Below are 16449 nucleotides of genomic sequence, written 5' to 3'. Positions count from 1 at the left end.
AACACTTCAGGTAGAAAGGCATGTTACTTACCTATTACTGTACAAGTGTTTTGTTTATATGTACACTCAAAACCTGTCCTCGTAACCAACTTGCTTAGGGTCCTTATATGCATTTGAGAATCCTTGACAAAGTGGAATCAAGGAATAAATCAGTCCTTTAGATGCGTAGGAAGAATGCAGACTGGGAAGCATGCATTCAGACACTGCCTGACTAGAAATTCTATGTCTGACACTGCTAGTGTACAGATCTGTGTGATCTTCGTGTAGGTCAGATGCAGTCAGATGTTCTAGAAGAAAAATGCTGAAATAATATATTGACAAATTGTGTGGCTGGGGGAGGCAAGCAAAAGAATTAAAAAAGGAGAAAGAAGAGGGTACCTAGCAATTTAATCTTTAAAATCCTGAATGGGGAATTGTGTCATCTTTGGTATTGTTTTTGGGGGGTTTTTTGGTCTTCTTTATATTGATGTAAACTTGTGTTTTGTCCTGACAGCTAGCTCTTGACATGTGGAGAAAATTAATGATTGAGCCACTGCAGGCCATCCTTATTCGGATGCTCCTCAGAGAAATAAAAAAGTGAGTGCTTGATTATTTTTTGCTTTTGCACAGTGTGGGGCTATTGCACTTTTTTATTTTGAAAAGTCTGGGGACTTTTACCAAATTCTTTTATGTTGTTTTTTGAAAGTAGCTTCTTACATGATGATGGTATTCTATGAGCTTTTTTCATTGTAGCTACAAATTTGTGGTCTGCATGCATAGAAAAAGACTGAAAAGAAAATAGTTAATTCACTGTAAGCTGAGGGTAGTGATTTTCTTCTGTTTCAGCAGCTCTTCTTATCAATGGGATTGGGGAATAGTTAGAATAATTTTCAAGGTCCTGTAGGGTGCCTTTTGCCTTTTTTTCCACCTGATGCTGACTGCTTATGGCTTCTGTGCTGTTAGTAAGCTTAAGGACCAGGAATTATGCAAGGGTTTGCCAAAGCCAGAAAAGCTAGGATGCTTTGCATGGGACCCAAAACAGTTCTTGTTTATCTGCCGGGAAGACTAAGCTTCTGGGTTTCTGTTGTTCAGATGAGTGACTTCACTTAACATTCTTGCTGCTTTACTTGAATGAAACGGAAATAATTATTTTTTTGCACTTTGAGGGAATTAATTATTTCATTTCTGAATACCTTTTTTACTTTTAAACAAAGACTGTGGTAGTTACAAGGGCTTGGGGTTTTTAACTTTCGATTCAAAATCTTTATACTATTTAACTCCTAAAGGATCTTTTTATTTATGAATAAACAAATTTTGAGATATACTACAGACCTTGTGTGTAGTCATAAGTTCCATCAGTTTCTACACTTTTACTATTGTTTAGGGTAGCTCTGGAGTTACCTAATGACTGGGTTTTTTTAAAGTGATTGTGTGCCTGATTCAGGTGACCAGGATAGTGTAGGTAAATTGAGAGTGTGAGGTAATTTGGTTGATTGAGGTTCCTTGGATGTGCACTTGATCACAAAGCTGTATTTATAAGGCATTAAAAAACTGCTTTTAATATTATAATTTTATTTTTCCTTCCTGAATTAAGTTTTTGATGACTAAGTAACTCACATGGTGTCTCTCTCAGATGGTGTTTCTGAAGCCAGGAAGTATTTATTTGCTTTCAGTTGTCAAACCATACTTCCTTGGTAACCAGTGCTAATACTGCTTTATCCGTATGTTTAATATAACAATTTATTTTTACCAAATGAAGATGCTCTAATTCATGGTGAAGAAATTCTGCTTTGTTACTTCAAGCACAGTGACACTGAAAACTTGTTTTAGTCAATCTGTGTATTTCACTGGTGCGTGGAGTGGAAATCTGTGTTAAAACCTTTTTCAAGAGACATCTGATGCCTCTTAAAAGTAATGGTATGTATTTACCTTGAGGCTGACTGCAGACCTCACAAGGGTATTTAGATAAAGACTGTCACTGACTCCATTAGATCTTGAGACAGTAACAAGTAGGCATTATTTGTTAATAAACTATTTGGAAAGGTTTAAATAAAACTTGAGTCATTGTCTTTAATGATTGGGTCTGGATTTTTTTTTTCCCCCCTCCATTATTAAGGGTTCTTCTGTGTGATCTCAAAGAAGTTAATTCGACTCTGTTTCTCAAAATATACATCTAACAATTCATATTAAGTTTGTTCTAGTCACTTTTGTGAGCTGCATATCATGTAATGAACTACATAAGAGAGAACTTCTTATTATAGCTGTTCTTCTTGGTATCGTGAAATGTAGGATTTGCTGTGGGTATTCTGAGGATGGCCTTTGCATATAAGTATGGGCTTGTTGATGTTCTTTGCTATGATTCCAGCGGTCAATACAGTTTGTAAGAGGCAATTTTAAAGACGCTGCTGAAAATGACTGTTAAATGTCTTTTATCTAATTCAGCAATTTGGGGATTAAACAAGGTCTTTGAAGAAATGGTTATCAATAAGTTAAATCTATCAGAGGTCCAAGAATATGCATGGGAAGATTATTACCTAAAAAATTTAATAAAATCACTAATACGTGTATGTACTTAGAAACTTCTTGATTAGATGCCTTCTTAATTGGACTACTCAAGTGTGTGCATGGTTCAGTTTATTAAAATGTTTTACAAAAAAATTAAAGTTTAAATAGAAGAGACAATTGAACTTCTTGTAACCAGGAAAATTTGCACTGTATACAACGATATGTGGAGTTGGTAACCAACACTGTAGTCTACTGGTTGCGTATAAAAGTGTGCTTATTATCGTACTGGGAAGGTAGGGGGAACAGAGCAACAAATTTTGCTTTCTGGTTTTATTCTATCCAGGTATTTAAGTGGAATTTTAAAAAGGCTTCTGACTAAAATCTTCAGCACATTGACTTTTTAGAAGCTATAAACTTGTGCAATACACTATACATTAAAATTAACGATAAACTTTTTTGGTACATGAAAATAAAGAAATACAAGTAGTGACTCTTGGTTCAGCTGAACATTATGGCTAAACTGATCGAAGAGTTTTCTGATGTCACAAAGGAGCAGGCTTTGCTCTGCTATGTTTCTTGTGTTGAATTTGGTGCTCATCTAGTTCCTTAGTGAACCAACGCAACTGCTAATATGACAGAAAACCATCTTGGATAATACTTCTCCAGATTGGCATGAGTCAATTCAGCAAAGAATTAGATGAGTGCCAAAGCAATGCAAGAGAGATACAGGGGCCTGTGACTGAGCAGAAGAGAGCAGGATTAGCCCCCTTGAACAGCAGAGAATTGTTAAATCACTTAAGGCTATCTTGTCTGACTGCACTCCTCTTGATACAGAGTTGTGACTATAACACACTTTCTTCCCCCTCCCTCTAGCCCAAGCACTCCTCCTACAAGGCAAGCTGAGTATCACCTTACGCATTTTTGTTTCAACACAACAGGAGGCCGACAAGATCTCAAATTGTGAGAAAATTCATCTATGAAATTCTTAAACAGAAATAATTTGGAAATTATTCAGGTGCTATCTCAAATGACAGTGTGATTAGTACAGACTAACCAGGAGAGGCTTCTCTACTAAAGATAACTAACACTTTCTAACTAACTTGAACCTATTCCTCTCTAAGCTGATACATTATTTATACCATTTGTTTGAAAGGAAAGCTATTGGAAGTCGTTAACTCTTTAAAAACTATTCGAAACACACTCTTCTAGTTTACAGTGAATTCTGTAGTTAATTGGTCTCAATAGGCCATTGATCTGACACAGCAGAGCACTTCTTTTGAATGATGGGATCTTCTTTTAATAAATACAGTATTAATTATTGTACCTTAAACTTTAAATATGTTCTATGGGGCTATAGTAGTACACTGTACAATACATACTAAACTTCCATTGTTAGCTTTACTCAAGATAGAAACAAGGTGGAGTTAATACAAAACAGCACAACTTCCTTGAGCTTGTGTTTTGTAGCTTTCTCCATTTCTTTTGAAAAAAGAAACTCCTCATCATCCGATTTAGTGGAACTTGTGTTTCTAGCACTTTATTTTTTTTGTCCAGATTTACCACCAAACATCATCATTCCCTTCTGCCCTCCCAAAATGTCCTGTGACATCCCTGCTTCAAACTGTCGCAGCTGCTCTATAGCTGTCTGTATCCGTATTGCTTGCTGACTACTGCCAAGAAGGAAAAGATACACTTAATAGACTTCTACCTTAGAGGAGTCACCAACTTCTCTCATGTTAGTTTGGCAGATACTCTTACTACTACAACTTTTATGAAAATCATCCTTGAAACTTCTGTCAAATTTTGTTGAACTAGCCATTTACATTACAAATTCTTGGGAACAGAGTGCCATTGATGTAAACAAAAACCTGAAGATGCTGCCAAAGCAGGCAAAAGGCTGCTTCCATGCTGTGTTCCTTTTTGTCTATCGCCTTCATGCCGTCTGACCTCTACTTCGAAAGCCTGTCTCCTCCCTCCCAGCTCTTCCATGGAGCATCTACCTCCTGTACTTTTACAGCTTTTTCCTAATGATACATTGACCTTTGAATCCCCTGGGCCTGACCTTTGCTGCCCTGTCTCCTCCCACATCTGCGTGGGCTAAGGTCTGTGAAGTGTCCTGTGAACTGAGCAGAGGGGAACTGGGTCTTCATCTGTTATGACAGTAATGCTTCTTGTGTTAGTGTCACCAGTATCTTTCCCAGTCCAGAACGCCATGTGCTAGAGGTGGACTGGACTGTCTCTTGACAGAGGCCTACTTTGTAATATGCTTAACTTTTAGTTATGTAGCTTCTTGCACTCCGTGGCATCGTGCTATGTTCACAGACTGAATGCATCCTGCAGCTTACCATGCTCCTGGGCCCTTCTGGGGTGGAGCTGAGTCCAGGCCCTGGCCTGGTGTTACACATCTTCCCTTCTGTGACATACTACTGCCTCTGCCATGGTATAACCAGACCCAGCAGAGGGACAGTTGCAAGCATGCAGGGTGTGATTACCCAAACCCAGATTTGTTGCATTGGTTCAGCTACCAGAACCAGAAGAAACCTTCCTGTCCTGGGGGAGGCGGGGGGGCCGAGGGAAATCAGACCACCCCTGCTGGAGCAGTTACCTATTAGATCAGCTAATTTATAACGAGTCACCAAGCTGCATAAACCATAGAGTGTCTGCTTGTAATCTGTTAGAGAGCTACTTCTTTCCACCCATTGTGAACTTCAGTTTTCAGATCTTAAGACACAGTATTTAAAAGCAATACACATAATTAACAGTGTTGTGAACACATGAATATGAACTGGTGGATGTAATATGATGACCGCTGCTGTGGCTGTGGTGGTAAACCTCCCTAGCTCATGGGCATCCTCTGGAGTTTTTGTCAATTCCAAACCAAAATGAATGAAATAGTAAAATTGTTTCTCCCCCAGTCCAACCCAGCCTAGATGGGTATATGGTAATATTTGGGTTTGAAGTATTTTTGCTGGCTTTACTTTTGGTTTTGCTTTTAATTTTTTTTTAAATCGCTCATGTAAATGACTCTCCTATACCAACATAAGTTTCTAACAGAGAACTACTTTTGTCTTTTCTTCTAGGTAAAGTAAAATAAAAGTTCTTATTCTATATACATGTGTATATGTGTTCCATATGTATTTGAAAAAGGAAAACCTTTGAAATTGCAACTGCTGATGCTTAAGTGTAAATGTACTTCTGTAAATCATATTTTAGTCCTATTTAACACCTATTTTAGGAGTTAAGCAGTATTTTATACGACTTCGTAAGGTGTATGTGAAACGTGGTCGTCTTTGGAACAGTTCATGTTTTAAATCTCTCCTGCTCTGAGTGTGGGTCTGTTATTTCCAGTCTTTGCAAAGGAATGAACACTAATGTTTTTAGCCTGCAAACCACTTGTTTTAATTACTTTTGTTTTCAACTGAAGACTAGAGATAGTATTTTCTTCACTTGAACTTACTCATTTGAAGGTAAGAACGTGACTGGAAAATGTAAGGTTTTCCTTTTCCAACATATGATTAAAAGTTGTGATGATATGCCAAGTATGTTATTTGTTCCACTTAACATCTAATGTTGAATAGTAGATATTCAGAAAAGAAAACAGCATGCTTGGTGCAACGCTGGCAAAAATGATATTTTTTTTGGCAGGGGCCATGAGTGTGAAGGTAGTTTATTCAATAAGGGCTACAAATACAAGATGGAACTTATTGTAACTTTTGGAGTACTTGCTTAGAGTGTGTGATTTAGAATACTTGTATCCTTAGCAAATGCTTGGAAATTTCATGACCTGGAAACGCTTTTGAATTGTTTATGAATTGCTATCTCAACAATTTAAATGTATAGGAGAGAAAGAAGAGTGCATTTTTTATTTTAAGATTAAGCTTCTTCAATTTTGCCAATTTAAGCCGAGGAATTTGCTGGAAAATGTTTTCATCGAATTTTATTTCATTCAGCTATGAGTTACACTTGATACTTACGTTCTCGTGAATGTTTACTTTGCCTATTTCAGTGATCGCTGTGGAGAAGACCCAAACCAGAAAGTAATCCATGGGGTTATTAACTCCTTTGTTCATGTTGAACAGTATAAGAAAAAATTCCCCCTAAAGGTAGATACACATTTCTGATTTATGTTTTTTATTTTGAATGTGAATCTAGTATATACCTTATTTGTCCTTTAAAAAAAATTCTTCCTTTTAGTTTTATCAGGAAATTTTTGAGTGTCCTTTTCTGAATGAAACAGGGGAGTATTATAAACAAGAAGCTTCAAATTTATTGCAAGAGTCAAATTGCTCACAATACATGGAGAAGGTAAGAGATTCTTTGGTACTCATGCACTAAAATCAAATATTATAAACTTACTGATGATACATGTTTTCCTGTGCAGTTCCCATAGTTGTTCTTTGTTGTATGCTTTCATGTAGTTTAAACTATGCTTTTTGGTGGCATGGTTAATCTGAATATAAACTACAAACCTTGCATAGGGATGGACTTCAAAATATTTCATAATAAATGATAAATCAATCACATGAAAGGTAAAAGGAAAAAAAAAAAGAAAAAGAAATAAAAAATCCAAACCAAAAAAAACCAAAACCAAAATGTGTATCAAGGTGATCAGTATTGCTTCCTTATTTTCCTTCTGTTTGTAGTAGCATAAGATGAGAGTTTTAGCAATATAATGGTTAGAGAAGACTATATAGTAGAGTAGTTACAGAGCATTGTTAAGAATTACATACTCTGAGACGGATTTTCTTTTGTTTTGCTTTGTGGTGTATGAAGTCAGGTTGTGGTTAAATTACTTGTTCTTATACCTTGCTTGAGAAAGTGAAGATTAACACAAGACTAGGAGTCAGTCCTCGGTGCCATACTGTCCACACTAACAAGACAGAAGAGTTGAGGAGAAGGCTGTGAGATTTCTTTTAACCATAAAGAGCATAAGCTAATGGTTGCACATCTGAGGTGAAATTCAAAGGCAGACTAAGACTTCCATTAAACCAAAAGAAATGCAGATTCACTTTGTCTTTCGTTAGCAGTCTGCAGCTGCACTGATCTCCCTAGGATCCCCTCATGTTCAATGGATAGAAGTACTTTTATGTCAATATTCATGTGACTTGTTTTATGATAATGCCTATTTCCTTCACTGAAGTTATAAAAGGAGGTTTTATTGATAGCTCAGATGTACTCCCAAACCTTTTCAGCAGATGTTTATGCACGAACAGATGGTTTTGGAAGAGAAGAGTGATTCTTACATAATTAGATATTGTGGTAAAACTTTTTCAGAAGGAGTAAGAAGTGAGGTAGGAGAAATTGGGGAAGACTGGTCACAAAGTTGAAGGGAAAAAGAAATTTAGAGAAGAGAACTACTGAGTGCTATTAGACATCTAGTAGTGACTAAGCCTAGTCAGTGCTCAGAGTAGAAGATTGTATTAGTTCAGCAACAGCCTGATTCAAAAGAGCTAATTTAATTTTTTGGCATCTCAGACAAGTAACTTTGTTACTTATTCATGTCTTTCATTCTACAAACATACACTGTTGTATTATCATGGTTCTATATTGGTTGTTAGTATTTCATCAGCTCTTAGTTTAAAAACTTGTCTGTAGGTTTTAGGTAGATTAAAAGATGAAGAAATGCGGTGTCGGAAATACTTGCATCCCAGCTCGTATGGCAAAGTGATTCATGAATGCCAACAGAGAATGGTAGCTGACCACTTGCAGTTTCTACATGCAGAATGTCACAATATTATCAGACAAGAGAAAAGAAGCGGTAAGTCTCAATGGTCAGAAAAAGCGTGAAGTGGTTTTTGTTTTACTCATTTAGCATTACAATTTACTATCTTTATTCAATGACCTTCTATGCACTTAAGCATTTTCACTTGTCTGGAAAGCCCAATTAAACCCTGAATGACATTTTTCTTTAAGCATGTGATTCATTTTCATTCTTCCAATATATAGTCAAAACCTTCTTTTTACTGTTAACAACCCTTCATTCAGCCAATACTCTTTCTCTTTCCTTGTCTTAGTCGACTTAAAAGCACACTGAAGTCCTGTGTCCTGTAGAATTGATCATATTTTATGCTTGTGTTTTCATTTGTAAACCAATGGCTCTGTCTTTACAGATTTCTTCATCATCATTTGACAGGTCAGGATTATGAAATATTTTGGCTTCTTTTCATAGCCAGTTTTTATTGTCCTGAATCTTTTGTGACTTCTCTTCCCAAATCCTTTTTACAGAAGCAGATGCTCTTACAGTTATATTCCCTGCCTGACTAAAAAAATCATGCTCCCTGATGACTTACATGCCTCTTACCCTTGAAAGAATGCTTATTCTTGCATGGAAGATGGTATCTATTATGTGAAACAAATTATTTTTCACAGTCAAACTCAAATTGTATCTGACAATAGTGTTTGGTTTGCAGAGTTTTACAAATTTGATCACACCTTGGATCCTTTTTTTGGGAAAAAAAAAAATCTTAAAAATAGCAGTTGCTTATTTACAGCATTTCTAACCTGAGAAAAATTTCAAGCCACCACTGGAGGAAAACAAAAACTCAAGAAGATATCTAACCTGATTTTAGTCAGCTGCTGCTAAAGGAGATTTAGGGAGGCAAAGGATTAAAATAAAACTGGCACAGTACTTTTTCATACTAGCCCGTCTCTCCAAAATAAGCGGTATTGGAAGAGTGAGATAATCACAATGCCAGTACTCAGTAAATACTAATATTAGCCCTGCTCTTTCTTTTTTTTCTTTTGTCAGTAGTCCAGTGTATGTTTAAAATTTTTTTCAAAACAGTTGGTCTTGTTTCAGTCTTTGAAAAGTTCTGTGTGAAATTATGATACTATATAAAGTGTTGATTTTTAGTGTTTCTAAGCATATTCTATAAAAATGTATCTCTGTTACAGACATGGCAAATATGTATACTCTACTTCGTGCTGTGTCAAGTGGTTTACCTCATATGATTCAGGAACTACAAAACCATATCCATGATGAGGGCCTTAGAGCAACCAGCAATCTTTCTCAGGAAAATGTGAGTTTCCTCAGGCAGCTGAAGTTACCTATTTGATTAACATTCCTGATGAAATGTTTACCCTTTTTCTTTTTAGTCAATTCTGGGTTTTTTTAATTTTGTCTATATGAAATTGGTTTGGAGCATTATGGTTAAATTGTAACTTCTAATCAGCACGCTTAGCTGTGCGACACATACCTATCCTGAGAGTTGATTGTTGTGATCTGACCAGAAACAACTACAGCTAGATATTTCTCATTGTTGTTTGTTTAATGCTGTCATGGCAAGTAGGTCCTTTTGTTCCATGTATGTATTTTTTTCCTGATTTTCTCTAAGTCAGTGGCATTCTGGTACATTAGGAGCCGATGATTCCATTTAGTTTAATTATGTGTTATTTGTAAAGACTTGACATCCTGTCCTGATTTCAGTGTGGTGTTTTTCACTAATAGCTTTGTAGTCTCATATTTTTATGTAACTTCTGAAAATACTGTAGCTTAATTATTTTGCTAAAGTGTGTTAAACTTTTTTCAGTTCATATGTATTTAAATTACTCGAATCTGGTTTTGTTCCTCTAGCAGTGCTGTTCAGAAACAAACAAGCAAGATTTCATTTGACATTATATTTGTACATGTATACATCTTGCTGTCTAGATTTGTGCTCACTATAGGATGGTGACTTTAGCCATCCAGTGTTTCTGTCTATAATAACACGTAGATATGAACTGTTGTAAAGTCGCTCTTTTATTGACTGCACAGGAGTGCTTACTCTTCCATGACTCTTGTGTGCATACTGAAAATGGGCTGACGTCTTTCGTAGTATAGTTTGCTTTCAAATTATTTGTAAGTTTATTAAGCTTATTCTTTCAAACTACGTGTCTACACAGGGAAATGAACGCAGAGCCATGAGGGTGATGAAAATTCACAACCTTTTGTAGATAAATCCAAAATGTGAAATACTTGCTTGACTGTGTGGATTAAGTACTTTGTCATCAAAACATCTTTAATGTGTGACCTAAGAATGCAACTGGGGAGTCGTGGTGCAGCCAGTGCTTTGCACGCTGTTGCATTGCTGCCTGCCAGCTTGTCTGTATAGGGACTCCTCTAATTCATATTTGTCATTTCTATACAAAATGTTATGCTGAAATGTGGCAGACTAAATTTGATTGGTAACTGTTCTACGTAGTAAAATTCAAAGGGTTCATCTGGATTTTCTGTCTCTAAAGTCAGTGTGTAGGAGAAGCAGCAGTTTACGTATTTCAGTAGCTTTTTTTGCTTGGTTACTGTATTTACATGTTAGCATTAATAATTTTTGAAAGGGCCAATAAAGGATTTTAGGGTGTGATGGAAAAGATTAGACAACATGAGAGCAGTATAGACTCAAATCTATGTTTGATAGCAGGACTGTAAATGTAGCCATAGGCTTTTATTTCCAAAACTTGTTCAAGTGCAGTAGTGTAAGAGTACAACAATGCAGAATCGATCCTCTCAAAGACTTAATCACTGTGATTTTAACTCTTATCAAAAGGAATAATTAGGAAAAAAAATGTACAACCAATGTATATGTGTTTGTGTGTAGATAATACTACTTTTCTCATTAACTTGTTTTCTGTTTTATCTACCTTTTTTAGATGCCAACTCAGTTTGTGGAGTCAGTTTTGGAAGTACATAGTAAATTTGTTCAACTCATCAACACTGTTTTGAATGGTGATCAACATTTTATGAGTGCCCTTGACAAGGTAACTTTTACTTAAGTAAAAAAAGCATTGGAAAACAAAATGTGGGACCCTGTTTCAGGCTCACCAAAATTCTTCAGGCCGTCAACACATGTTCAAAGATAGAGTTCTTCTGCAGTTTTTCTAGTTTAGTAAATGCAATGGAACAAAAGACAATCCAGTGTTAAGGGAGAAGATAAAGTACAAAGGAAACCACTTGAATACTTAAATGTTTTCTGAAGTAAAGACCTTTCTTTTCATCGTAATTCAAAACACAAAAATGGAACTGACCCGTTTCATGTAAATTTAAGTGCGGAAAATAGACAAACTCAGAGTTTTGGGAAGTTTGATAGCTCTTGCATGCATTTGAACTTGAATTTGCTTGCTGCCATAATGTTTAAACTCTGAATGCTGTTAGTATTATTTACATAGAAACTTTGTTTAGATTTTTCAAGATATCTACAAAGAATATCTGGAAACTTACATTACTTCAATTGCTGTCACAATAGCTAACTTTTTGCGGGAGAGAACTGCACTTAAATAAACCTATTTAGGGAAAAAGGCTTGCTGCTTTTTTCTTTGAAATGCATAGCTGTGAAGTATTTAAGATAACAGTTCTAATTGTTATAAATGTTAATAATAGTAGTAGTAATAACAATAATAATAATAACAAACTTTATTATTATTATTATTAAATTCTGCAAAACATGCCTGGGTTCTTGAGGGATTGAGTGGCTCTCCTCAAAAAAAGTATACTTTATCTAATCCGTTTGTTAATTTCCCACTGTTTCCCATATATCCTTGTATCTTTTTCCTAGAGAGTGCGCTTACTACTTTCCTATCTATAATTTCCTGTCGTAGGATGCATGCATATATTTCATTGCTCTTTTGTGGTGTTTACAGTAATTGCAGTTTGTAGTTAGGGTCATAGTCTAAGCTTTGATAATTTTCAGCCAAGGTTAATCTGGAAAGACATAATGATGAAGATGCCAGTAATAATATCAATAGTAGTTACCAATCTGTATTTGTGATATTGAGAAAATGATTATTTAGTATTTTAAAACAAATACTTATTTCAGTACCCTAATACATATCTGTCTCAATTGCAATTAATGTCATGTACCAGAAGGTGGAGTAATATGAGATTGACAACTACATTTGCTGGCACATAGGCAATGTACTTTTTCCTTAAATACATAAATTCTTCACTTCAGGGATCTTTATTGTAATAAATATTTAAAATCTTAATCTGCTGTCAGTTTTTCATGGTGGATATCAAAACCGCTGTTGTTGCCTTCAGTATTGCAAAAGAGCGCTCTAAGCTTCAAAGAGTTTCATATTTCTTGTCAAGTCATCCATTCCTTTCTCACAGGCATTCTAGGGACCTATTACGTATTGGAACGTCAAGGCATTGTACAAAAGAGTTGCTTGTCAGTTCTTCTTTATAACAGTAATAATGTTTTCCTTCCATAGAAGGAACTATAATTCCTAGGAACTATGCTCATGCAATATTTTTGGTTCAGTATTAAAATGTTAGTTTAAATGTGATAAGTAGTTTTGAAACTAATCTTGATGATTTTTATATCTTTGTTTACAGTTTCCAATTCTAAACTGCCGTTATCTCCTTTCTTCTCTCTTTCATCATATTCAAGTTTTCTTCAGCTGCCATATTTTTTTGTACTGCACTGCTTCGAACTTCGGCTTTCAACAATTTTTTTCTTCTTTTTAGTATGTCAAAAAATCCAACAGCCAAAAGTTCTTTCCTTTCTTACTGTTGTGAGCATACCATGTATGTTTTTCAGCTCAAGATACATGCTGTTGATGTAAGCTGCTCTTGATCTGCTGCTGCTCAAATCTGCTTTATCTGCAATTATTCCTCAGTTTCTTTCTATCCATACTTTTGGACCATACATATTGATGTATACTAAAATCTTCAGACTTTTACATTTAAGTTTCTAATCAGAACTTAATTTGTTCTCCTACTTTCTGCAATTAACTTCTGTTCATCTACTCTTTCTACTTTTGCTTAAATCTCAACTTAAAAATGTTCAACACACAAATTCTCACAGAGCAGTAGTTCAAACCCTTTTATTCATTGTTTCTTTTTTTGTCCCCTTTTGTGTAGTTCAGTTTTATAGGGTCTCAGATGGTCTTTGCCCTAAACATTTTTTTTAATTTCTTCAAATTTCATAAAAGAAAGTAATTTACATTTTTTTTTCTTTGCTCTCTGTTCCTATGTAGGCTTTGACATCAGTAGTTAACTATAGGGAGCCCAAGTCGATCTGCAAAGCACCTGAGTTGGTAAGTGATATATATTATTGTAGAAGGTAATAATATTTTTTTTTATAACTGTTAAATGAATTGGCATAGGGTCAATCACATGAACATCTGTTTCTCACACTGAGTCAGCCTGAGGTGTATATTTCAGTAGCAATAAATAACTTAACCTGCACACACATTTCATGGGTGTGCAAAATTGGTTCAGTTGTAATTTTTGATACAGAATTTGTATTTTCTGTGGATGTAGTATGTACTGTTTACCTATGAATACAGCCCTTGTAATAGAACATGAGACTGTAGACTGTGACTTATTTCATGCTTTAACTTTTGTGCAGAAGTTTGGAATAAGATGGCATACATTTATTCTCAAGCTTGACAAGTAGGTTTGGGTTTGTTTTTTCTTTTTTTAACTTGAGCTGGCCAAGTACTGTGACAACTTGTTGAAGAAATCAGCAAAAGGAATGACAGAGAATGAAGTAGAAGACAAACTTACAAGTTTCATTACTGTTTTCAAATACATTGATGACAAAGATGTATTCCAAAAGGTAACTTTTGATATTCAGTAAATGTTAAAATGTTACATTTAAAGTATACTTGAAGAATGTGGTTATGCTTTTAAAAATTCTCATGTCTGATTTTTTTTTAATGCAGTTCTATGCCAGAATGTTGGCAAAAAGATTAATTCATGGTTTGTCTATGTCTATGGATTCAGAAGAAGCCATGATTAATAAACTAAAGGTAATGTAATATTCTTCTAATGCAGGATAAACAAACATAGGACTATGTAATGTTGAGAGGGAGCAGCAGAGGGTGCCAGAGACAACTTAGCAATCAATAAATCCTGTTTCCAATAACTGAAAGGAAAAACTATCTTGGTAGTCTTATGAAAGGTATATGGCCAAATGTCACCTAGGCATTTGAGATTTTTATGAGGTTTTGGGTAGTTTTATTAAGTGTGTTCAAATAATTCATATTTGTATTCTAAAAGTACCAAGGACTTTCATAAACTAGCTCTATCTTCAACTTTATAAAATCAGTGTATAGAAAGTAAAATTAAGATAAATCTGATAATTTTACTTTATAATGTTTATTTTCTGTTGTAATTAGAGTTCTCTGTAAATATTATAACAATACTTCTGCTGACTAGATTTTCGTATTTTAGTAGTGAATGTGCATAATTTATATAATAAGTACTGTTTTCACTGTGAAACCTGTTACAATATTTCTTCACAGCAAGCCTGTGGTTATGAATTTACCAGCAAGCTCCATCGAATGTATACAGACATGAGCGTTAGTGCTGATCTCAACAATAAATTTAACAACTTCATCAAAAATCAGGACACGATTATAGATTTGGGAATTAGTTTTCAGATATATGTTCTACAGGTACTAATGTATGTTTATTACTATTGAGTTATTTGTACATAATCTTTATGTTTCGATAACAAGTGAACAATTTCTCTAACTATGAATACTTGTCATATGGAAACTAACACCTTGTGATCATTGCAGAATAATTTATTTTCCTAGTGTTTCTTTTTAAAATTAATCCACTAGCGCACTAAACAGTAGTGATGTAAAATGCCTTGTATTCTTGTCTTGAATTAGTACCTCAGTGGAGCATGCATAATGAGCAGTGAAACTTCTGGTGTAAATTGATTGTCTCATGGCATAATATACACTATAGATCTGTTGAATAGTGTTATTTTCTCTTAATGTGTATGTTGTGTGAAAATATTAATGCTTTTATTTTTCCTGATACCTTTAGGCTGGTGCTTGGCCTCTAACTCAGGCTCCTTCTTCTACATTTGCAATTCCTCAGGAACTGGAAAAAAGTGTACAGATGGTAGGTTAGTAGAAGACTTCTTGTAAACATGTGGAAAATGTAAAATAACTCCAAATAAAAGATCGTCCCTCTAACAGAGAAAAACCTGAGCTGCTTCATTTTGTTTGTAAATCATGACTATCCTATTTCCAATCTGTGTGAGATTTGGAAGGGTCACCAAAATGACATACTGACTTTATGTATGTTTTTGGATAGTTTTTCTTTATTTTTCACATCTTTCACAGCTTCTACACTTCATGATTGATGAGTGAGATACAAATAAATACAATAAAATGAACTGGGTTGATTCTTAGCTTTAAAACCAGTTCCTATTATTTAGATAAAAGAAGATTTTGTTTCTAATATTAAATCTGAACAGATTTAATAGCAGATTAAAATACAGATACAGATTTCTTGTCTAGTATTTTATGGGAGCCATTCAAAGTCAAGCTTTGTGCAAACTTCTTTAAAGCTAGTTTTATGAATCCTCAGAGCAGTGAAGGTTTTACTTTAGCCAATTACTCTCTTTTTATGTGACTATTTCTGCTTTGTAAAGGTGGATTACTTTATTACTTTTGATTATATTGTTGTGTTCTAAATGTTACCTGTACATTGTTACAGAATGTGTGTATTGATCTTTGCTGAAGTGTATTTAATGGTGAAGTACGTTTTGGGAAACAAAAATTTCATATTGTTGGACATAACAGATTTTTTTTTTAAGCAGTTTTTATAACTTGAATTGCTATCTGATGTAAATTATAATGGCAAATATCTGTTTCTGTGGTGAAGGAGCTTTTTCATATATTACTACTAAGTGTTAGAACTATTTATTCTGCTTTTATTTCTACTTTATTAAATAGCGCTTGGTATTAGCAACATAATAGTTTCCAACCCATACTATGGTATCCACGGAAGGTGATTGATGACATTTTGCTGGTTTTTGTGGGCTTAAAATAGGAGTGTTGTCAGTTGGAAAATTGTGCCTCAATTGGAAAACTGTTAGGGACTGGCGTATCAGAAGCAGCTCAGAGTCTGGGTTGCTTGCCTAACTTTACTGGTTTGTGAGTTTAGAGGAGCAAACTTATTCATGTATCACCTGGCTGGAATTAATGCTCTAAACTGTACTGATAATTCCCTGAGGAAACAGAATA

General features: G+C 34.8%; 1 protein-coding gene across 1 annotated transcript in view; it reads left to right on the top strand.

Annotated features, from left to right (window-relative positions):
• CUL2 (cullin 2) overlaps positions 1–16449 on the top strand; it is a gene marked incomplete at its 5' end in the record, with an annotated part of 39355 nt that overhangs the window by 11439 nt on the left and 11467 nt on the right. The window contains 11 exons of the mRNA XM_009706380.1: positions 494–576; positions 6491–6587; positions 6679–6789; positions 8080–8242; positions 9379–9503; positions 11110–11217; positions 13435–13494; positions 13890–14018; positions 14125–14211; positions 14707–14859; positions 15242–15319. Coding sequence (XP_009704682.1) covers positions 494–576; positions 6491–6587; positions 6679–6789; positions 8080–8242; positions 9379–9503; positions 11110–11217; positions 13435–13494; positions 13890–14018; positions 14125–14211; positions 14707–14859; positions 15242–15319 — 1194 coding nt within the window. The remainder of the gene's footprint in view (positions 1–493; positions 577–6490; positions 6588–6678; positions 6790–8079; positions 8243–9378; positions 9504–11109; positions 11218–13434; positions 13495–13889; positions 14019–14124; positions 14212–14706; positions 14860–15241; positions 15320–16449) is intronic.

This window comes from Cariama cristata, unplaced genomic scaffold (genome assembly GCF_000690535.1).
Source record: "Cariama cristata isolate BGI_N322 unplaced genomic scaffold, ASM69053v1 scaffold348, whole genome shotgun sequence".
NCBI classification, from domain to species: domain Eukaryota; kingdom Metazoa; phylum Chordata; class Aves; order Cariamiformes; family Cariamidae; genus Cariama; species Cariama cristata.
This window is presented reverse-complemented; position numbering and strand designations above follow the sequence as displayed.